Source organism: Macaca nemestrina, chromosome 15, assembly GCF_043159975.1.
Source record: "Macaca nemestrina isolate mMacNem1 chromosome 15, mMacNem.hap1, whole genome shotgun sequence".
NCBI classification, from domain to species: domain Eukaryota; kingdom Metazoa; phylum Chordata; class Mammalia; order Primates; family Cercopithecidae; genus Macaca; species Macaca nemestrina.
Window position 1 is genome coordinate 1,930,088 of NC_092139.1, and position 21,881 is coordinate 1,951,968.

At 59.5% G+C, this 21,881-nt stretch overlaps 1 protein-coding gene across 2 annotated transcripts in view; it reads right to left on the bottom strand.

Annotated features, from left to right (window-relative positions):
• The window catches only part of LOC105470727 (collagen type IX alpha 3 chain), a 30,173-nt gene that overhangs the window by 1,845 nt on the left and 6,447 nt on the right, over positions 1 to 21,881 (bottom strand). The window contains exons 11-31 of one of the 2 annotated variants that reach the window (XM_071079072.1): positions 20,678 to 20,734; positions 20,168 to 20,221; positions 19,458 to 19,511; positions 19,088 to 19,141; positions 18,515 to 18,568; positions 18,115 to 18,168; positions 17,434 to 17,487; positions 16,575 to 16,628; positions 16,417 to 16,470; positions 15,912 to 15,956; positions 15,700 to 15,753; positions 15,562 to 15,615; positions 14,970 to 15,023; positions 14,795 to 14,866; positions 9,619 to 9,654; positions 8,683 to 8,727; positions 5,450 to 5,482; positions 5,068 to 5,214; positions 4,878 to 4,932; positions 4,146 to 4,328; positions 232 to 309 (exon numbers count right to left, since the gene is read on the bottom strand). In XM_071079072.1, coding sequence (XP_070935173.1) covers positions 232 to 309; positions 4,146 to 4,328; positions 4,878 to 4,932; positions 5,068 to 5,214; positions 5,450 to 5,482; positions 8,683 to 8,727; positions 9,619 to 9,654; positions 14,795 to 14,866; positions 14,970 to 15,023; positions 15,562 to 15,615; positions 15,700 to 15,753; positions 15,912 to 15,956; positions 16,417 to 16,470; positions 16,575 to 16,628; positions 17,434 to 17,487; positions 18,115 to 18,168; positions 18,515 to 18,568; positions 19,088 to 19,141; positions 19,458 to 19,511; positions 20,168 to 20,221; positions 20,678 to 20,734 — 1,345 coding nt within the window. The remainder of the gene's footprint in view (positions 1 to 231; positions 310 to 4,145; positions 4,329 to 4,877; positions 4,933 to 5,067; positions 5,215 to 5,449; positions 5,483 to 8,682; positions 8,728 to 9,618; positions 9,655 to 14,794; positions 14,867 to 14,969; positions 15,024 to 15,561; positions 15,616 to 15,699; positions 15,754 to 15,911; positions 15,957 to 16,416; positions 16,471 to 16,574; positions 16,629 to 17,433; positions 17,488 to 18,114; positions 18,169 to 18,514; positions 18,569 to 19,087; positions 19,142 to 19,457; positions 19,512 to 20,167; positions 20,222 to 20,677; positions 20,735 to 21,881) is intronic. The other variant, XM_071079073.1, reaches the window with a different exon arrangement.

The window sequence follows — 21,881 nt, forward strand, 5'->3', positions numbered from 1 at the left end:
CTCAGCCTCCGAAAGTGCTGGGATTACAGGTGTGAGCCACCGCGCCAGCCCCGATTAAACTTTTATGTATTACAGTGGTTACTGAGACAATTCCTAATCTTGCCTCTGAGATTGCTTTGCCAAGAGAAGAGGAAAAGAGACCCATTCGTAACCCAAGCACACCCCACATAAAGCTACAAGATGGCGGAAGAGATGCCACCCAGTGAAGCCGTGCTGGCCGTGCACTCGTACCTTGGGGCCCCTGGTCTCCGTCAGGCCCGTCCAGCCCTGCTCCTGCCACGCCTTTGTCTCCTCTGTCACCCTGGCTTCCTGTCACGAGGTGTGGACACGGACACATGGTTAGAGTATCTGTTGCAGCCACAGCACAGCGGTGTCTGATCGACTTTTGTAATAAACAGGGTTCCCGCTTTTTACCGAAGTACAGACGTCACACACACAGGGCTTGACGGGGTCCGACAAGAGGGGCCCACCTGTACACAGTCTTGCGCCGCAGGACGGCTGCAGGTCAACGACCCGCCGTATAGGTGATGGTGGTCCCATAAGATTATCATACCCAATTTTCACCATACCTCTCCCGTGTTTGGATGTGTTTAACACAGATACCCACCACTGTGTTAGAACCGCCCACAGGACCCAGCACAGTAACAGGCTGTGCAGGTCTCCAGCCATAAGCCCCAGCTCTGGCACACGGCCCAGGGGTGAGGGAGGCCGGGCTTGCGCAAGTGAACTCAGATGTTCCCACAGCGAAACCGCCCAGTGGCACAGCCGTCAGAACATATGCCTGCTGCTGAGCCCTGCACGGCTGAACGACCTCGCGGACCTCCGGCAGCCAATTTGAATGGGATTTTAGTTTTGTTCAAAATATTTATGCCTATTAAGCAGTTATTTATTAATATTTTATAATCCTATTTTAAATGATTTTCAACCCATGGGTCATCTAAGGGCATTTTCACATCCCTCTAATTGCGTCATTCAAATCTTACATCTGTGTTTTGCTGGGTGAGGAGAGGGGTGTGTTACCATCTATTTTTTTTTTTTGAGGCAGGATCTCTCTCTGTTGCCCAGGCTGGAGTGCAGTGTTGTGATCATAGCTCACTGCAGCCTCAACCTCCTGGACTCAAGGGATCCTCCTACCTCAGCCTCCTGAGTAGCTGGGATTACAGGCATGCCACCATGCCCGGCTAATTTTATAGAGATTGGGTCTCACTGTATTGCCTCAGCTGGTCTTGAACTTCTGGCCTCAAGACATCCTCTCGCCTTGGCCTCCCAAAGTGCTGGGATTCCAGGCCGAGCCACCACGCCCAGCCGTGTCAACCCTGGCTTTGTGCGCCCGGAAGCCACGAGGCTGGATGCATACAGGTCGCTCTAGGATTTGCTCCCGGTAAAGTGAGCCTTTGTCAGCGCAGGGATCCCGTAAGGCAGGCAGCATCACACAGCCGGTCTGTTTTGTCTGATGGTCATTGCAGCGGCACCAACTCTGTTTTGCTTGGTGTTTGTGTGTGTGTTTCAATCCTGCAATCCTGCTACCTTCTGAAATTGATGAGCACAGGTGCGATTGGCGGTGCCAACGTTGAGGCAGTCACTGCCCATCTGCACATCACGCACGGCCACGGGCGGGAGCGGTGCCCATGGCCTGGGAACTCGGGTGGGCCTCCCCAGCAGGGCAGCGGGCTTCAGTGGCCCCTGGTGCCCAGTGTGTCTGGCGTGACTGGCCCGACGCCGCGGGCTGACCTACTGTGCCCTGGGGCAGAAGGCGGTCCTGCTGGTGCTCCTTTTCCAGGGAGGGGGCTCGAGGCACAGCAGTAACAGAGGCTTCTGAGCGAGGACCTGCAGTGGGTCCAAGCGTGCATTTATATTCACATTCAGTTCCCATGGTCAGCTCTGGGCATCGTGCCAGCTTCACTGACCATGGCCCGAGGCACCAAGCACCTCTCCAGGGAGCGGCTCCTGCCGCAGACGTGCCCATCTTCACAGGGCACAAAAGTGCAGCCGTCCCAGAGGCCGGCCAGGACGGTCAGGACGGTCAGGACGGCCAGGACAGCCAGGACGGTCAGGACAGTCAGGCACACGGGTCAGTGTGGTCTCTGCTCACTAATTCCACCACACCACTCTCTGAGAATCGGTAATGGTCATTAATGTGCTTTTTGAATTTTCTTTTCTTTTTTCTTTTGAGACGAAGTCTTGCTCTGTTGCCCAGGCTGGAGTGTAGTGGTGTGATCTCGGCTCACTGCAACCTCCACCTCCTGGGTTCAAGCGATTCTCCTGCCTCAGCCTCCTGAGTAGCTGGGATTACAGGCACGTGCCACCACGTCCAGCTAAGTTTTGTATTTTTAGTAGAGATGCGGTTTCACCATGTTGGTCAGGCTGGTCTCGAACTCCTGGCCTCAGGTGATCCACCCACCTCGGCCTCCCAAAGTGCTGGGATTACAGGCGTGAGCCACTGCACCTGGCCTGAATTTTATTTTCAAAGTCTTGAAGGAGTTCAGGTCCCTATCTGGAGAAAATCTTATGTGGTCTCTTTTTGAAGATTGCAGTCCCTCATGTGGCATAAGACTAGCCTAGATGGCCTGAGAAAGTCATAACTTAAAGAAGTTTCCAGGAAAACAGGAAGTTATTTGATAATTTGGACATATGGACAACAAAATGAATTTGACACTCAAGTGCTGAAAATCTTCAATCTCAGTATCTTTAAAATAAGTGAAATAATATCACTAACTATGGAACACGACCACCTTGCTAAATAGTTCAATTTCGTCTCAGAGATGAAGACAAACTCGCAGAGTTAAGTTTCCTTTAGAAACGTTTTTCTTAAGCTATTTTTGGGAAGCAGGACGTTATCTGGTCCGGAAGGTGGGATCCACTGGAATCGTGAGCTTTAAATCCTTTACTTGGGCTGAAGGGCAGCTGACCGGATGTTGCAGATGGAAGGCGTCTTGACATTTTAAAATTCTGGTAAGGGTTCGTGTCCAACAGTTAACACAATTGTGTGTCTTCCATGCCTCCAGAGCTCCCCAGTTTACACCTGGGTACCTCAAAGCCTTTCTGGCAAGTCAATACTGCCAGCCATGCACACTGCACAGCCGCGTGGAGGATCAGCGAATGTCAGTGATTTTCGTCTTGTTTCTAAATTAAAGCTTTCTGTGTTCTTCATAGCCCTTAATATGGAGACAACTTTGAATTTCGTATGTTTGCCTTTTGCAACAGAAATTTTCACATGCTGCCAGCTTTCATGAAGGTGCATCTTGTCAATATAAATGCAACTCTTATTTATTCATTCCTCACATTTTATTTTTCTGAGACAGAGTTTCGCTCTTTTTGCCCATGCCAGAATGCAATGGCGTGATCTAAGCTCACTGCAACCTCCGCCTTCCAGGTTCAAGTGATTCTCCTGCCTCAGCCTCCCGAGTAGCTGGGATTACAGGTGCATGCCACCACATCCGGCTAATTTTGTATTTTTAGTAGAGACGGGGTTTTACCATGTTGGCCAGGCTGGTCTTGAACTCCTGACTTCCAGTAATCCACCTGCCTTGGCCTCCCAAAGTGCTGGGATTATAGGCGTGAGCCACTGCACCTGGCCATTCCTCACTTTTTTTTTCTTTTATGGAGATGGAGTCTCGCTCTGTTGCCCAAGCTGGAGTGCAATGGTACAAACTCAGCTCACTGCAACCCCTGCCTCCAGGGTTCAAGAGATTCTCCTACCTCAGCCTCCTGAGTAGCTGGGATTACAGGCGTGTGCCACCATGCCCGGCTAATTTTTGTATTTTTAGTAGAGATGGGGTTTCACCATGTTGGTCAGGCTGGTCTGGTCTGGAACTCCTGACCTTGTGATCTGCCCACCTTGGCCTCTGAAAGTGCTGGGATTCCAGGCGGGAGCCACTGCCCGGCCTTCGCCACAGTTTTAATCAACCTCCCTGCCAAATATTGTTCTAATGGTATTTGAGAAAAACATCACATTTTAAAAATGTTCCAGTTCCCACAGGATTACTAAGGCGTTAACTGCGCTAGGCCCCAAAATATGAGGGGCCCCTGCCTTCCGGGCATTACCACTGAAGGCGCTTGGCAGGCACCAGAAGCAGCGCCTACTAACAAGTTAGTCTCAGGGATTTTTACAGCAGGGTGACCATGTCGTGGGGTCGACCACTCACCTCTGGGCCCGGGGTCTCCCAGCTCCCCAGTGGGACCGCGGTATCCGGGGGGTCCTCGAGCGCCAGGGTGACCAATGGAGCCTGGGGGTCCTGGGGGTCCAGGGGGGCCAGCTGGACCGGGCCGGCCAATGGACCCCGGTGCCAAAGGCTTCCTCAGGTGCGTGGCTAACTGTGCAATTTGTTCTTTGGGAAAACAAGGGTGCAGGCGTTTACTTGAGAGAGGATCATCAAAAGTGTCGTTATGTGAAGCATGAAATATCTGCACAGAGCTGCCTTCCAGAAGGACGTTTTCCTTCCGATTGATGGAAAATGGTTTCACTGCTTCGGGGTGATGAAGGCCGAAGCTAGAAAGGACCCCCAACCCCTTGGAGCCTGAGAAGCCTGAGAATGGGAAGGTGAAGGAAGTGCCCTCGGGGGCGTTTGGGGACCTGCCCTGCCAGCCACAGGGGCACACTCCGCTATTCTTGTACCCATCGCATTCAGTAGACTTTAGGGCGTCTGCTGCGTGCCGGGCATCTGGTTGAATCTGGGGCTGGAGAGTGGGCCATCCTCTGGTGCAGAGGACGGGCAGACGCCAAGGCGGACGTGGACCCCCAAGGGCTAAGAGGCAGGGTGAGTGCTAGCGGCTCAGTCTGGCTGGAAAGTGGTGGCGCGAAGGCTGTGTGTAGCCCCAGGCACGGGAACCCTAGGTGGGGACAGGCCCTGCTGCAGCCGTGCGTGTATCTGACTTACCGCTGATCAGCCCCCCACACAGCTCCCTGATGCGCTGCTCGCTGGCCTCCTTCCCCTGGAATTCACCCCACACATTCGTCAGCATGGGGGTGGCAGCCTCTGTAAGGCATTCCCACCATCACCCCGCAAAGTAACTTCCTTCAGGAAAAAACACGATCTCAATCCTGTGAAAGCTGGAAAAGCGACGTACCGGAACGCCCGGCTTCCCCGTGATGCCAGGAACACCCTGGACGCCCTGGAGGCCCAGAGGACCGGGGGGCCCGGGGACACCCTGAACGCCGCTGGTGCCATTGGGACCCTGGATGCCTTTAGGGCCCAGCTCCCCTCGACTGCCAGACTGCAGAGAAACAGAAGGCGGCGGGTCAGGGGCGAGCCCAGGAGCCCAGAGCCACCCTGACATGCTCTTTTCCTGGCCGGCACTGAGCCATCTTGCCCAGCCTTGACCAGAGCAAGCTTTTTTACAATCTCGGATCTGGGCAGTGCCCTGCAGGGCCGCCTGGTTGCCCAGCAGTGGGCAGGAAGCCAGCAGGCACCCACGGATTGTGTCGTCGGAACAGTGGCCGGGCACTCACCTCTCCCTTGGGTCCGACCGGGCCGCTGGCACCCTGAGGAGAGAAGAGTTGTGTGTTTTAACTAAGTGTGTATTGTTGGGTGGGTGGGAAGTAGCCAGTCGAGGATAAAATAAATCAAGTCATCCACACACCTGCTATTAGACTACATCCAAATATTGACAGTGGTTCTTTCCTTCTGTTCTTCTATATACATTTTTTATATTGCTGTGATTGTGTTGATTGATTGAAGCTTTTTAAAAATTTACTTTCCCGGGAAGAGTGACTTTGGTAGCTGTGCGGTGCTGTCTCCTACACACGCTTACTTCATTTCCATTCCTTTTTCTTACTAACATGCCTAATGCTAGGCTGAACCTCTCTGCCCTAAAACCCTGGGACCCCCTCCAGCCGGGTCCTCAGAAATGACTGGCCGCAGGTGCGTCAACACACAGTCGGCTGGGCTGAGTGTCTCCTCCAAAACACATGCTGGAATTGAAGGGCCACTGCGATGCTGTTAAGAGGTGGGGCTTGGCCGGGCACACTGGCTCAAGCCTGTAATCCCAGCACTTTGGTAGGCCGAGATGGGCGGATCACAAGGTCAGGAGATCGAGACCATCCTGACTAACATGGTGAAACCCCGTCTCTACTAAAAAATACAAAAAAACTAGCCGGGCGAGGTGGTGGGCGCCTGTAGTCCCAGCTACTCAGGAGGCTGAGGCAGGAGAATGGCGTCAACCAGGGAGGCGGAGCTTGCAGTGAGCTAAGATCTGGCCACTGCACTCCAGCCTGGGTGACAGAGCGAGACTCCATTTCAAAAAAAATAAAAAGAGGTGGGGCCTTTAAGAGGTGATTAGGTTTAAGGGCTCTGCTCTCCGGAGTAGACTAACGCCATTGTCTCCACAGTGGGCTCCTCATGAAAAGGATGGGTTGGGCCCCTTCCCCCGCTCTGGCACCTCCTCTCGGCCCTTCTGCCTTCTACCATGGAATCACGCAGTGGTGAGGCCCTCGATGGATGTGCCCCTTGGTCTGGGGCTTCCCAGCCTCCAGAACTAGGAGCCACATGAATCTCTTTTCCTTGTAAATTACCCAAGCTGTGGTGTTCTGTTACAGCAGCAGAAAACGGACTGACACAGCCTAACCACACATCTGAGGGACCAACCGGGCCCGGGCACCATGCCCCACTGAGGCCAGGAGGGTAGGGGTCACCTCGTACAGCTCGACTGTGTGAGTAGCTGAGAGCAAAGCCTTAGGTTTCCCGAAACGCCTGCCAGGGGCTCTGCCCCTCACCCCACAAGCAACAGTAGCCAGGTAGGGCAGCTTCTGGGATTTCCAGGGTCCATTTGTCAGGGTTGTCTACGAATTCACGAAATGGGCCAGGCGCAGTGGCTCATGCCTGTAATCCCAGTACTTTGGGAGGCCAAGGCAGGCGGATCACAAGGTCAGGAGTTTGAGACCAGCCTGACCACCACCATGGTGAAACCCCGTCTCTACTAAATACAAAAATTAGCTGGGTGTGGTGGTGGGCACCTGTAGTCCCAGCTACTCGGGAGGCTGAGGCAGGAGAATCGCTTGAACGCAGGAGGCGGAGGTTGCAGTGAGCTGAGATCCCACCACTGCACTCCAGCCTGGGGACAGAGTAAGACTCCGTCTCAAAAAAAAATTAAAAAAAGAATTCACGACATGAAACACATACAACTAAGGTCTTTTGGCCAGAGGCACAAAAAGTTTACACGGGACTGTGGGGGTCTGCCAGAGACTGGGGTCCCTGAGGCTAGGCTGCTTCTATTTCACCCAATCACAAAGGAAAGACTTAATTACGGATTAAAAACCCTGGCCTCGGGAAAGCCAGAAAGGCCCTCCTTCCCTCGGACTCATGACTCCTCCATTTGTTACCTCCAGAAGGAGAAATCTGTCTATCAAGGGACTCAAACAAGAACCTAATTTTATGCTTCACCTGAGTTTCAGGTCTGTGGAAGTGGAGTTTTCTTCAGTTAAAAACCAGCTGTGGGCCTGGCACGGCAGCTCGCGCCTGTAATACCAGCACTTTGGGAGGCCAAGGCAGGTAGATCACCTGAGGTCAGGAGTTTGAGACTAGCCTGGCCGACATGGTGAAACCCCATCTCTACTAAAAATACAAAAATTAGGCCAGGCAGGGTGGCTCGCACCTGTATTCTCAGCACTTTGGAAGGCGGAAGTGGGCGGATTGCCTGAGGTCGGGAATTCGAGACCAGTCTGGCCAGCATGGTGAAACCCTGTCTCTACTAAAAATACAAAAACTAGCCGGGCGTGGTGGCAGGTACCTGTAATCCCAGCTATTCAGGAAGCTGAGGCAGGAGAATCGCTTGAAGTAGGGAGGTTGCAGTGAGCTGAGATCGCGTCACTGCATTCCAGCCTGGGCAAAAGAGCGAGACTCCGTCTCAAAAACAAACAGGCCGGGCGCGGTGGCTCAAGCCTGTAATCCCAGCACTTTGGGAGGCCGAGACGGGCGGATCACGAGGTCAGGAGATCGAGACCATCCTGGCTAATATGGTGAAACCCCGTCTCTACTAAAAATACAAAAAACTAGCCGGGCGAGGTGGTGGGCACCTGTAGTCCCAGCTACTCGGGAGGCTGAGGCAGGAGAATGGCGTGAACCCAGGAGGCGGAGCTTGCAGTGAGCCGAGATCACACCACTGCACTCCAGCCTGGGCAGCAGAGCAAGACTCCGTCTCAAAACAAACAAACAAACAAACAAAAACCCCCAGAAAACATAAACAATTAGTCGGCTGTGGGAGGGCCTGTAATCCTGGCTACTCGGGAGGCTGGGGCAGGAAAATCGCTTGAACCAAAGAGGCAGAGGCTGCAGTAAGCCACGATCGCACCACTGTGCTCCAGCCTGGGCAACAGAGCAAAACTTCGTCTCAAAAAAAAAACCCCCAAAAAAAACAAAAACAAGAAAACAAAACAAAAACGCCGCTGTGACTGCTTCAGGCAGGTGCCACTCCACGGGGCAGAGTGTGGGAGCCCCACAGGTCTGACCTGGTCAGGTCAGGCTTCAGAGCCGCCTCGCTTTCCTGCCAGGCCCTGCCCTCTTGCTAAGGGACGGCCAGTGGCCAGGGCCTCTGCCCGACCCTGCTCCATCCCCACGCTGCCCAGCAGAGCTGCAGCTCTTCCACCGAGAGCTGCAGATTTTGACCCTGTCCCCAGGACTGCTCCCCGGCCACAGTGATGACCTCGCTCCCAGCTATTGGTGACAGTGAGGTTACCTAATTACTCACCAGTTCTCCTTTATCCCCAGGAAGACCGTCGGAACCTGCAACGCCCTGAAAACAATACACCCCAAAGTTAAAAGAGCTGTTCATGCATCAGTAGAGACTTCATGCCTTAAACTCCCTGCTCTCAAGCCTCCGTGGGTGTGATGTTCATCCTGAGGTCCAGGCCAAAAGCCCAGGCCTCAGGGTCTCACTGCCTTTTAATCAGCTCCAAAGGCAGCCCAGGACCCGCCTTGGGAGACCTGCAGGCAGAGGCGGGGCCAAAAAGGGGAAGACATTTGTTTGCATAATGAGGCTTTTCTGCCAAGCAGAACGGAGCGTGGGGGTTCGATTGCCGCAGGCCCTCCAGCTGTATGGAAAGGCCGTGTGCCCAGAAGTGAGAGCAGGCACTGCAGGGGAGCCACAAAAACCACGGCCCCGCTCACCCAGAGCAGGCAGTGCAGGAGGGCAGGGCAGCCACGACCACGGCCCCAGCCACCCCGACACTTTTCCAGAGAGAGAAGTGCTTGGAAGAGCAGAAATGCATTTCGAATCTGCCTGCGAAACACACGCAGAGCCTAGCCCCTTCCCTCTGTTCGTTCTCCAAAAGGACAGCAGGAAACACCTCCGTCCTTTTGAGGGTCCCTGTTGGTGCCTCCTGTACCAGAAGTAGCTTCTGTTGCACCCAGGGCCATGCAGGGACACTCTGGCCAGCCGTCTGCACCCAGGAAGGCAGCGGGGGACGCTGGGGCATGCCTGGGGGCTGGGTGCCCAGTGCTGTTGCCGCTGTCCTAAGCAGGAGTGGCAGGAGCCAGAAAGGGCGACCGACGGAGACAGCAAGAGGGGAAAGGAGGCTCAGCGTCCTGAAAACACAGCCAGGGCCAGAGCCAGGGCAGGCAGGGTCTGGGAGAAGCCGTGCAGCTTTGCCATCATTCCTTTTGCCCCGGCCTGCGCCCAGCTCACCTGGTCTCCCTTAGGGCCTGCGGTGCCTCCCGGACCCTGGGAGTGGAGAAAAGGCTCTGGATTAGAGGAATGACAAGAATCCCTAAAGTAAGCCTGCCCTGGGCCCAGGAATGGTAAACACATCCCCACATCCCCATCTGTGCTGTACCAAGGGCCTCTGTGAACACAGCCTCCCAGACACAGGCCCATAGACCAAGCTCAGGTTCACAGCCTCTGGGCCCGACGGCTCTGTGCAGTCTCCCCTTGTGGGTAGTGCAGTCCCGTTAGGTTTGGCATTGTTTGTAACACCCGTGAATTCGTGCGGGTATTTTTGCACAATCGCAGGATAATTCCATCACAGTGGAGTCAAAGATGCAAAAGCTCATCTAATCACCTTCTCCTGGGATTGTGAAATTAGGACATGTCCGGGAGTTGCTATGAACCCCTTTAAAAAACGTCCACGTGCTCACATGGCCGTGTAAGTGAGAACTTGCCCAAGGGGCAGAAAAGCAGGAGGCTTTCCTGTGAGTTTAAAGCAAAAGGGAAATTCAGCCACCAGGCCCCACCCACACCTGGGACAGGCGCAGTACCCGCAGGGCAAGTGCCAGCCCTGACATCTCTCGGAGGCCCTGAGGCTGCTGGCACGGCCCCCACCTGTAGAATGTCCTGCCTGGAGGCTAAAAAACAGCCCGCTATTCCCCATGGGGCAGTGGTGTCTACAGCCCTGGCCATCACCCTGGAATGACCATCACCCTGGAGGCACGGGCATCTGCAGCTGTGTCCTGGAGGCTTCTCGGGATTCACGTCTAAAAAGGGGTCTGTCTGCCGGGCAGAGGCGGCCACAGCAGGCACACGAGGTCCCCAGGGACCTGGCGGAGCGTGGCTGGGGCCTAGACCAGACCCATAGGCTCCTCCCAGTGAGCTGGGGCCCTGGGCAGGCCATGTCCCCCTTCTGCCCGGACCCCAAGGAGCCGACGCCGCAGCTGCTGCAAGCCCAGCAGGAAAAAGTCTTGACGAGGTAGAAACTGTGACTGTTGTGGTCACTTGGACTTGGTGTTCAAACCCATTTTATAGCAGCGCAATCCTCTGTCAATGGTGCCTCCGCAGACACCGCAGGCAGGAGCCGGCCTGGCTCTTGGAGCCTCAGCCTCCACACCAGTCCTGAGGAATGAGCACTGCCTGTGTGCGGGTCGCCCGCCAGGTCCCCTGCCAGGCCTCTACACAGGGCAGGAGGCAGAGCCCAGGCTCCTGCAGCCACCCACCCACAAGGAACACCACATGGAAGGTCAGAGGGGCCGAAGGCGCCACAGTTGGGGCCCTGATGCCACTGCCTCCACCATGCAGGGAGACACTGCCCATGGTCAGAATTGCCACCGGGAGCTATGAGGGCCTCTCCCTGTCTGCGTCCCGGGGCACTGTGGCAGGGGGTGGGGACTGTGGTAGGGGGTGGGAGACTGTGGTAGGGGGTGGGGGACTGTGGTAGGGGGTGGAGACTGTGGTAGGGGGTGGAGACTGTGGTAGGGGGTGGAGACTGTGGTAGGGGGTGGAGACTGTGGCAGGGGGTGGAGACTGTGGTAGGGGGTGGAGACTGTGGTAGGGGGTTTGGGACTGTGGTAGGGGGTGGAGACTGTGGTAGGGGGTGGAGACTGTGGTAGGGGGTGGAGACTGTGGTAGGGGTGGAGACTGTGGTAGGGGGTGGAGACTGTGGTAGGGGGTTTGGGACTGTGGTAGGGGGTGGAGACTGTGGTAGGGGGTTTGGGACTGTGGTAGGGGGTGGAGACTGTGGTAGGGGGTGGGGGACTGTGGTAGGGGGTGGAGACTGTGGTAGGGGGTGGGGGACTGTGGTAGGGGGTGGAGACTGTGGTAGGGGGTGGAGACTGTGGTAGTAGGTGGGGACTGTGGTAGGGGGTGGAGACTGTGGTAGGGGGTGGAGACTGTGGTAGGGGGTGGAGACTGTGGTAGGGGGTTGGGGACTGTGGTAGGGGGTGGAGACTGTGGTAGGGGGTGGAGACTGTGGTAGTAGGTGGGGACTGTGGTAGGGGGTGGAGACTGTGGTAGGGGGTGGAGACTGTGGTAGGGGGTGGAGACTGTGGTAGGGGGTGGGGACTGTGGTAGGGGGTGGAGACTGTGGTAGGGGGTGGGGACTGTGGTAGGGAGTGGAGACTGTGGTAGGGGGTGGGGACTGTGGTAGGGGTTGGGGACTGTGGTAGGGGGTGGGGACTGTGGTAGGGGGTGGAGACTGTAGTAGGGGGTGGGGACTGTGGTAGGGGTGGAGACTGTGGTAGGGGGTCGGGGACTGTGGTAGGGGTGGAGACTGCGGTAGGGGGTGGAGACTGTGGTAGGGGGTGGGGACTGTGGTAGGGGTGGAGACTGTGGTAGGGGGTGGAGACTGTGGTAGGGGGTCGGGGACTGTGGTAGGGGTGGAGACTGTGGTAGGGGGTGGAGACTGGTAGGGGGTGGGGATTGTGGTAGGGGGTGGAGATTGTGGTAGGGGGTTTGGGACTGTGGTAGGGGGTGGAGACTGTGGTAGGGGGTGGGGGACTGTGGTAGGGGGTGGAGACTGTGGTAGGGGGTGGGGGACTGTGGTAGGGGGTGGAGACTGTGGTAGGGGGTTTGGGACTGTGGTAGGGGGTGGAGACTGTGGTAGGGGGTGGGGGACTGTGGTAGGGGGTGGAGACTGTGGTAGGGGGTGGGGGACTGTGGTAGGGGGTGGGGACTGTGGTAGGGGGTGGAGACTGTGGTGAGGGTGGAGACTGTGATAGGGGGTGGGGACTGTGGTAGGGGTGGAGACTGTGGTAGGGGGTGGAGACTGTGGTAGGGGGTGGGGACTGTGGTAGGGGGTGGAGACCGTGGTAGGGGGTGGGGACCGTGGTAGGGGGTGGGGACTGTGGTAGGGGGTGGAGACTGTGGTAGGGGGTGGGGACTGTGGTAGGGGGTGGAGACTGTGGTAGGGGTTGGGGACTGTGGTAGGGGGTGGAGACTGTGGTGAGGGTGGAGACTGTGGTAGGGGGTGGGGACTGTGGTAGGGGGTGGAGACTGTGGTAGGGGGTGGAGACTGTGGTAGGGGGTGGGGACTGTGGTAGGGGTGGAGACTGTGGTAGGGGGTCGGGGACTGTGGTAGGGGTGGAGACTGTGGTAGGGGGTGGGGACTGTGGTAGGGGGTGGAGATTGTGGCGGGGGTGGGGGACTGTGGTAGGGGGTGGGGACTGTGGTAGGGGGTGGAGACTGTGGTGAGGGTGGAGACTGTGGTAGGGGGTGGGGACTGTGGTAGGGGTGGAGACTGTGGTAGGGGGTGGAGACTGTGGTAGGGGGTCGGGGACTGTGGTAAGGGTGGAGACTGTGGTAGGGGGTGGAGACTGTGGTAGGGGGTGGGGACTGTGGTAGGGGGTGGAGATTGTGTCGGGGGTGGGGGACTGTGGTAGGGGGTGGGGACTGTGGTAGGGGGTGGAGACTGTGGTGAGGGTGGAGACTGTGGTAGGGGGTGGGGACTGTGGTAGGGGTGGAGACTGTGGTAGGGGGTGGAGACTGTGGTAGGGGGTCAGGGACTGTGGTAGGGGTGGAGACTGTGGTAGGGGGTGGAGACTGTGGTAGGGGGTGGAGATTGTGGTGGGGGTGGGGGACTGTGGTAGGGGGTGGGGACTGTGGTAGGGGGTGGAGACTGTGGTAGAGGTTGGGGACTGTGGTAGAGGTTGGGGACTGTGGCAGGGGTGGGGGACTGTGGCAGGGGTGGGGGACTGTGGCAGGGGTGGGGGACTGTGGTAGGGGGTGGAGACTGTGGTAGGGGGTGGGGACTGTGGAAGGGGGTGGAGACTGTGGTGAGGGTGGAGACTGTGGTAGGGGGTGGGGACTGTGGTAGGGGTGGAGACTGTGGTAGGGGGTGGAGACTGTGGTAGGGGGTTGGGGACTGTGGTAGGGGTGGAGACTGTGGTAGGGGGTGGAGACTGTGGTAGGGGGTGGGGACTGTGATAGGGGGTGGAGATTGTGGCGGGGGTGGAGACTGTGGTAGGGGGTGGGGGACTGTGGTGGGGGGGGAATGTGGTAGGGGGTGGAGACTGTGGTAGGGGTTGGGGACTGTGGTAGGGGGTGGGGGACTGTGGTAGGGGGTGGAGACTGTGGTAGGGGTTGGGGACTGTGGCAGGGGTTGGGGACTGTGGTAGGGGGTGGGGACTGTGGTAGGGGGTGGAGACTGTGGTAGGGGGTCAGGGACTGTGGTAGGGGGTGGGGACTGTGGTAGGGGGTGGGGACTGTGGTAGGGGGTGGAGACTGTGGTAGGGGGTGGGGACTGTGGTAGGGGGTGGAGACTGTGGTAGGGGGTGGGGGACTGTGGTAGGGGGTGGAGACTGTGGTAGGGGGTGGGGACTGTGGTAGGGGGTGGAGACTGTGGTAGGGGGTGGAGACTGTGGTAGGGGGTGGAGACTTTGGTAGGGCGTGGGGACTGTGGCGGGGGTGGAGACTGTGGTAGGGGTTGGGGACTGTGGTAGGGGGTGGAGACTGTGGTAGGGGTTGGGGACTGTGGTAGGGGGTGGAGACTGTGGTAGGGGTTGGGGACTCTGGTAGGTGGTGGAGACTGTGTTAGGGGTGGAGACTGTGGTAGGGGGTGGGGACTGTGGTAGGGGTTGGGGACTGTGGTTGGGGGTTGGGGACTGTGGTAGGGGGCTGGAGACTGTGGTCAGGGGTGGGGACTGTGGTAGGGGGTTGGGGACTGTGGTGGGGGTGGGGACTGTGGTAGGGGTGGGGACTGTGGTAGGGTGTGGGGACTGTGGTAGGGGGTTGGGGACTGTGGTAGGGGGTGGGGACTGTGGTAGTGGGTGGAGACTGTGGTAGGGGTGGGGACTGTTGTAGGGAGATGGAGATTCTGGTAGGGGGTGGAGACTGTGGCAGGGGGTTGGGGACTGTGGTAGGGGGTGGAGACTGTGGTGGGGGTGGAGACTGTGGTAGGGGATTGGGGACTGTTGTAGGGGGTGGAGACTGTGGCAGGGGTGGAGACTGTGGTAGGGGGTGGGGACTGTGGTAGTAGGTGGAGACTGTGGTAGGGGGTGGAGACTGTGGTAGGGGGTTGGGGACTGTGGTAGGGGGTGGAGACTGTGGTAGGGGTGGGGACTGTGGTAGGGGTGGAGACTGTCGTAGGGGGTTGGGGACTGTGGTAGGGGGTGGGGGTGGGGGCGCAGGGGTGCTTCTTGCTGAGAGGGCCACTTACCCGGTCGCCCACATCACCTCGGAAGCCCTGGGGGCCTGGAAGGCCGGGTTCTCCCATGCTGCCCTTCTGGCCCTGGGGAAAGAGGTCCTGGCTCATCAGTGCCCATACCCTGTCGGGTCTCACCCGTCTGGGTATGCCGCCCCCTGTGCCAGGCCCTTGCCCCAACCTCACCCACCTGGAAGCCTCGGATGCCAGGGGCTCCGGGAGGGCCTTGTGGGCCGAGGGCCCCCTGGAAGACAAATATGAGGTGTGAGCGGATGTCTCAGGTTTCGAGGAGCCCCCAAGAGGTCCCAGGGAGCCTGGCTCGGCCTTCCCCCAGAGCTGGGTGGACACTGGAGCCAGTTCTAAGCCACCTGGCTGGATTGCTGGGGACAGAGGCAGGGCTACCTCCCAGGGCAGTTTAGGGGGTCTCAGAACGCAGGCAAGCCCTGGACCCAATTTGTCAGGTCAGACTCGGGGCCAGACACCCATGCCCATGGCTCCCCCGACCAGGGTCCTGTGGCTCGTGCTGTCATCTCAGTCTACAGGGGCACAAGGCTAGGCTCAGCATAGAGGGCTTGAAAACAGGGCAGCTCCGGCCTGGCCTGGACCATCTCCCAGTGGGCGAGGGACAAGAAGGCAGGGCCCCACACCTCCCAGCATCCTCGGCTTTTGTGAGCCTGGCTCATCAAGGCAACCAAATGCCACCCCGGCCTGCTCAGAAACTGGGCCCACGTGCCAATGGCTCAGTGCTAACCCCTGACCCAGGACCACATCCCTGCACTCACCGCTGAGCCCCGGTGGCCAGCCTCACCACGCTCCCCAGGCATGCCAGCATCTCCCTACAGGGAAGGGAAGGAGGGTGTGAGGGCAGGGCCTGCACACATGCGAGATGGGGTGGGGTCTGGGGCGCCGCAGATACTCACAGGGACGCCTGGCTCTCCTGAGGGGCCAGCCTCACCCAGCTCCCCAGCTCTGCCCTGCAGAGAAAGGAAAGCTATGAGTGCCTGCCTACACCTGCATCTGGGCCGGGTCACTGGCCTCCCGGCCCCTCGCCTCCCGGCCCCTCGCCTCCCGGCCTCTCGCCTCCCATCCCCTCGCCTCCCTTTGCGGAGAGAAAGCGGCTGCAGCCACATACCCTTTCTCCCTTCTCGCCTTTGGACCCTGCTCGTCCGGGGAGGCCCTGCCAGGAGAGAGCTTGAGGTCAGGGCTGCCGGTCACGGCAATGTGTACACAGGCAGGGTGCAGGGGCCAGAGTGAGTGCACCCAAAGGGCAGGGCTGACTTCTCCCAGCCTTGTCGACCTTACGTGCGGCTTTGAGAGCTTCCCTGGCCTTGGATGCAGGAGCCCCTACTCCGGGCCCCTGGGGATGATGACCGCACGGCATCCAGGGATGGCCATACACGTGTTCACACATGTCCCACGTACATATGAATAAGCACACATATGCACACACACAGGCAACCCACCGGGCACAGCACCCACTGGGAGCCAGGGGTTGTGCCAGGCCCTGATGGACACAGGCCCCAGAACCCCTCACAGGGAGCCAGCCCTACAGCGACCAACCCACCCAGCCCGACAGGGGCCCCTGGGCAGGCAGAAGCTGTGGCGCCCCAGGCTGGCCCCACCCACCAGGCACTCACCGGCAGCCCGTTGGGGCCCTTCTCTCCCGGAGCACCGCTGCGACCAGCCTCTCCCTGTGAGGACAGAGATTGGGGTGGGGAAGGGGAGGCTGAGGCCTCAGAAGGCTGAACTCCCCTCCAGCCCCTCCCTCTCATCACACCCTGAGCCCCATGCCAACCTTCTGGCCATCGAGTCCTGGCACACCATTCTGGCCGTCCTTGCCCGGCATGCCCTGGGGACAAGGGATGCGTAAGGCCCGTTGGGCAGGCGGCCCCCGCTCCCTTCCTCTACAGTCCCGCCCTGGGGGCAGCCTCCTTCCCCATCAACCTAAAACTGTGTCTGCCCCCAAACCCTGGCAGTTGTCTGGTTTCATGATCGAGGTGGCCTGTGGCAACCAGTGCTGCCTCGGTGACCACACAGGCGAGGGGTGCGGTGGGTGGCAGAGGTGGTGCTGAAGCCGCGCGGACGCCCGAGGCCTTGTCCACGAGGCACATCATGGTGCCCTAAGGGAAGTTCGGTTCCGGCCCATTTTACGGAGGGAAAACTGAGGCTTGGGAGCCAGGACTCAGGCCAGGCCTGCCTCGTCCACCCTGGACTGGTTTTGGAATCAGGACACAGCCAAGTGCTGGGTGTCCCAAGAGAGGGCACCGCTCCAGGGGCAGAGGCAACACGAGGGGCTGGACGGGAGCTCCAGTCTGGGCTGAGGGTGGGCACACAGCAGGAAGGAAGGTGCCTGCACGGGTGCCTGGGACCCCAGGAGTGGCCACCTCTGCCCAGCGGTGCTGCCCACCCACCCTTACTTCCCGTGTCCTCCATGCAGGCAAACCCAGCCTGAGGCCCCTACTCCTGCACACTTGTGAGGCTCTGGGCAAAAGAGAAATGTGCAGGGCAGTGGGGCTGTTCAACCGTTAACCCGGATTTCAAGATGGCCACAGCAGAGGGCACTGAGCTCCAGCTCTTCTGAATGCGGCCTCTGCCTGTCCGTAGCCAGCACCCAGGGGAGGAGCATTCTCGGGGGAGTAGCCACGTGCACTCACCGGCTCCCCACTTGGCCCGGCCACTCCGGGGATTCCCTTGGGACCAGGTCTGCCCTAGAGGACACACAAGTGACAGAGGCAGTGGCAGTCTCTTCCCAGATGGCCTCACGCATTCCCCGGCCAGCTGCTCGGGGACACCAACGAGCTGTGGAGGGCAGTGGCAGGGGCCACCCCCGACCACCACCCTGGGGCCTGTGGGTGCTCGGAGAAAACTGTGTTTGGATCCATGGGTGCTGCAGCACGGCACGGTGGCTCCCTGCTGCTCCGGCTTCGAGGGCTCGGTCGAGGGAGGTGTGGAGGCTGACCAGTCTGGGGACGGTCACTTCAGTTCCACTCCTGGAACGCTTGACTGTCTCTGGACTTTCCTTATGTTCACTTGCTCAACCCGAGAGCCGTTTCTCTGGGGCAGGATCCAAGCCCTGGAACCCGGTCCCTCTACCCGGCCCGCTGGCCGCTCTGCAGGGGCCACAGAGCTCCCATGTGGCTCTGGGAGAACAGCTGGGGCCAGGGAGAGAGCTGGGGCCCTCCAGGGCCAGGCTCACCCCCACGCACCCCCAGGCCCACCCAGGGTGGCCCCTCACAGTCTCACTCCCAAGTGTGTCCCCCTCCCCAGCACGAGTCAGGAGGGAAATTGGGTTCTTCCACATAAGGACCCAGGGAACCAAGTTCCCTCTCACTTACGAGGTCACCCTTGGGGCCACGGAACCCTTCTGGGCCCCTGTCGCCTCGGTCACCCTGGAAATAATAAGGTGGGACAGGGACAGAGTTAACACCACGGAGATGGTCAGAGAGTGGCAGGGGACAGCCCTCCAGGAGTGGTCAGAGATGGCCGGAGGTGCCACAGGGACAATGGTGACCTCTCGTTCCACGTCCAGAACCAGAAAGGAGGCGAATGTCCCACGAAGAATGGATTCCATTGGTAAGCACCCCCTACTCATGCCACAAGCCCTCCCAGGGTGTCCAGGGAACAGCTCAGCCACAGAAGGGGGGCCCCAGTGGGGCTGGGGGCATCTGAGAGGAGCAGAGGGAAAGGGGAGAGAGGCCACGAGGCATGGGACCCACCGTCCACTGACACACGTACCGCTTTCCCAGGCGCTCCTGGGATCCCAGGTGGCCCTCGGAACCCGATGGGACCCTGCAAAGAGAGGGGATCTGGGGTCCTATTGTCTGAGGCCTGGCTGGCATCCCCCCAGTGCTCCCTCAGGGGAGGCCCAGACACAAGCAGCCCTTCCTCTAGGGCTCCCCAGCAAGTTCCCCCAAGATGCCACCTGGTCGTCTCCAAATCCCTCCTGCCCCTTGCTCTGGCCTAAGCCACAACAGCCCTCACAGCAGCCTGGGACCGCGTGTGGGTGTCAGCGAGCAGTTCATCAGCCCTCACCCAGGCACACGCAAGAACAGCCCCCACAGCAGCCTGGGACCGCGTGTGGGTGTCCGTGATCGCTGACTGTCAGCCCAGGCACACGCGAGAACAGGGGCCCAGAGCACACGCGAGAACTGGGGCCCAGAGCAAGGCGTGCACCACAGCGGCGACGGCCAGAGCCAGAGTGACGGCTGCTTCACAGCGTCACTCACGGGGCCCATCTGAAGTCTGGAGATGTGGACAACCAGGCCCCCAGCCACCTGGCCAGCCCCCACTAGGGGCTGCAGGACTTACCCTGTCCCCAGGGGGTCCGAGTGGCCCTGGCAGTCCTTGTAATCCCCGCGGGCCCTGCGGGAGAGAGGCACAGATGCAGAGACTAGGGCTTCACCTCTACCCCGGGGAGCACGCAGGGCCTCGGCCCTCAGGGTACCCCTGGGAGCCCTGGTGTCTTCCATGAGCCCTCAGCCTCAGCTCAGGTCCCCCAGAGGTAGGGGGCACCAGCCTTGAGATCAGCAGCCTTGGCAGAGGTGAGACCCCCAGCCAGGTCGCGCTCCTGTGCCTGGGTATTGGCCAAACACTCCCCAGCCCGAGACGGCCCCCTCGGGGGTAGACACGTGCAGGGCTGAGTTCTCATCCCACCATCCTTACCCCTTCCTAGCCTCACCTGCAGCCCCACGCTGCCCGGGAGGCCGGCGGGCCCAGGGGGGCCAGGGTCGCCCTGAAACAGAGGGGACAGGGTGGTCAGTGGCCCAGTCTTGCTCTCCTTGCACCGTTCAGTGCCTCCAGTCACCCTACTCAAGTCCAAGCAGCTGGGGCGTTGCCCCCTTCACAGCTGGGCCTTGGAGGCTCTGCGAAGGGGTCACTTGCACACAGCTCCAGAGCAGTCCTGCGAGTCTCGGTGGCCTCGCCCTGTGGGGGCTGGGTCCGTGGTCACTGTTCCCATAAGACCCTTCAGCCCTGTCCAGGCCCCTCCTCATGGCCAAGCAGGGACCCCTCTGATGTGCACCTGGGTGTCCTCATCTGATCACTCCAGCCATGCTAAAGGCCATCCCAGACCCGGTCCCCCGGCCTGCAGGTGACGATGGACACCCTCCATGGACAGCAGCCACAGGTGAGGGGAGGCTATAGGCTAAAGCCAGTCATCCTCACAGACGCCCCTTGCCCAGCCACAGACACAAACCAGGGAGAGCTTCCACAGCCAGGCCAGGCAGGCGGGATCTGTCCAGGGACCCTGCCCAAATCGCGCAGCTCTGGCCAGCCAGGCCCCCAGAAGAAGGGCACAACAGGTGCCAGCTCAGCCACACCCATGAGACAGCCCCTCCCTCCCGCCCGAGCCCAGCCCCCAGCCCCTCCCCAGCTGCTGTGCAGCTTTACCTTCTCGCCGTCCTTGCCGACTTCCCCCTGCTCGCCTTTGTAGCCAGTGGGTCCCTGAAAGCAAACATGGGGTCACTGTCCCCTCCGACCCCCCAACACCCTCTCCCTGGCAACACTGAAGTGAGGCCTGCAGGGTCAGTCAGCCCAGGGCCCGCCACACGGCAGTACAGGACTGCGGGCCTGGGCCCTCACGGGGAAACCGAGGCCTGAGAGGCGCTGGGACCCACCTGAGGGCGCTCTGCGGTCAGAAGCGGGCCAGGGCTGGGGGGGTGGGGGCTTGAGGCTAGCTGTCCCCCACAGTCTCTCTGACGCCCATTACCAGTCCCAGCCTGGCCGCATCAGCTTGTCACTGGGGTGTTGAAGGCGGGACAGGGAGGCTGGACTGGCTTTCTTCCTGGGGCAACCCTGGAACCAGGGCCCGGCTTTCCGGACCTGCCACCCCCACAGCCCCACGGGAGCCCGGCCACCTCCTGCCCAGCATAGGGCAGTGCTTGGGTCCCAGTGACTCACCTTGAACCCCGGCATTCCAGGGGGCCCTGGGGGGCCTGGGGGGCAGATACTTGGGCACTGTCGGAAAACAGAGCAGTCAGACCCCTCCCAGCCAAACAGAGCAGGACCCTCTGACGCAGAGGTCAGCACCCACGGGACCCCAGGAGGCCACTCCGCACGGGTGACGGGACCCCAGGCGGCCACTCCGCACGGGTGACGGGACCCCAGGAGGCCACTCCGCCCCGGTGATGGCACCAGGACAGGACACAGACAGGGTCTCCTTCAGCACTGGCCAAGCACAGCGGAGGCTGCATAGAGCAGCCGGCTCGGATTTCTCAGCCCCACGGCAGACACTGGGTTTCAAAGCAGCCATTCAGCACAGCACGGGCAGCTGGCTCTGCAGGGGGCCTTGCAGCAGCCTTAGGTCGGGGGCCGTCCTCAGCACAGGAACGTGCTTAGCACGGGGCTTTTAGGAGGGACACCGTGAGCCCAGGCAACAGGCCTGATGCTCAGGAAACCCAGGGCTGCTTCTAGATTATCCCACAGCTGCAATGGGCAGGCTGGGCCAAGGGTTCAGACCCGTATCTTCAGCCCCCGCCCCACTCATCCCATGGTCAGGGGCCTAATCACACACCACATTCTGGAAGGTTCCCTAAAGCCTCCCTTCTGAGACACAGGCTGGCCAGGCATCCAGGCCCCGGGGTGGGGTGAGGAGAGAGGCTGGTAGACAGCCACCGGTGGCCAGGTCGGAGTGGGCCGAGCTTTTCCCTTCAAAACTATCAAACGTCTCTATGGAAACGAGTCACTGACTGCCACCGCAGACGGCCAAACAGAGGAGAGATGGATCCGTGGCCTCCCAAGCCCATTTTCTTTCCTCTTCATTTTTTTTTTTTTTTTTTTTTTTTTTGAGACAGGGGTTAGCTTGGTTGCTCAGGCTGGAGTGCAGTGGCTTGATCACAGCACACTGCAACCTCTGCCTCCTGGGCTCAAGTGATCCTCCCACCACAGCCACCTAAATAGCTAGGACAACAGGCATGCCACCACGTCTGGCTACTTTAAAAATTTTTTGTAGACACAAAGATCTCACTATGTTGCACAGGCTGGTCTCAAACTCCTGAGCTGAAGTAATCCTCCTGTCTTAGCCTCCCAAAGTGCTGGGATTACAGGCGTAAGCCACTGTGCCTAGCCTGAGCCTGTTTTCTTTTCGGGTGATTGACATGGCTCA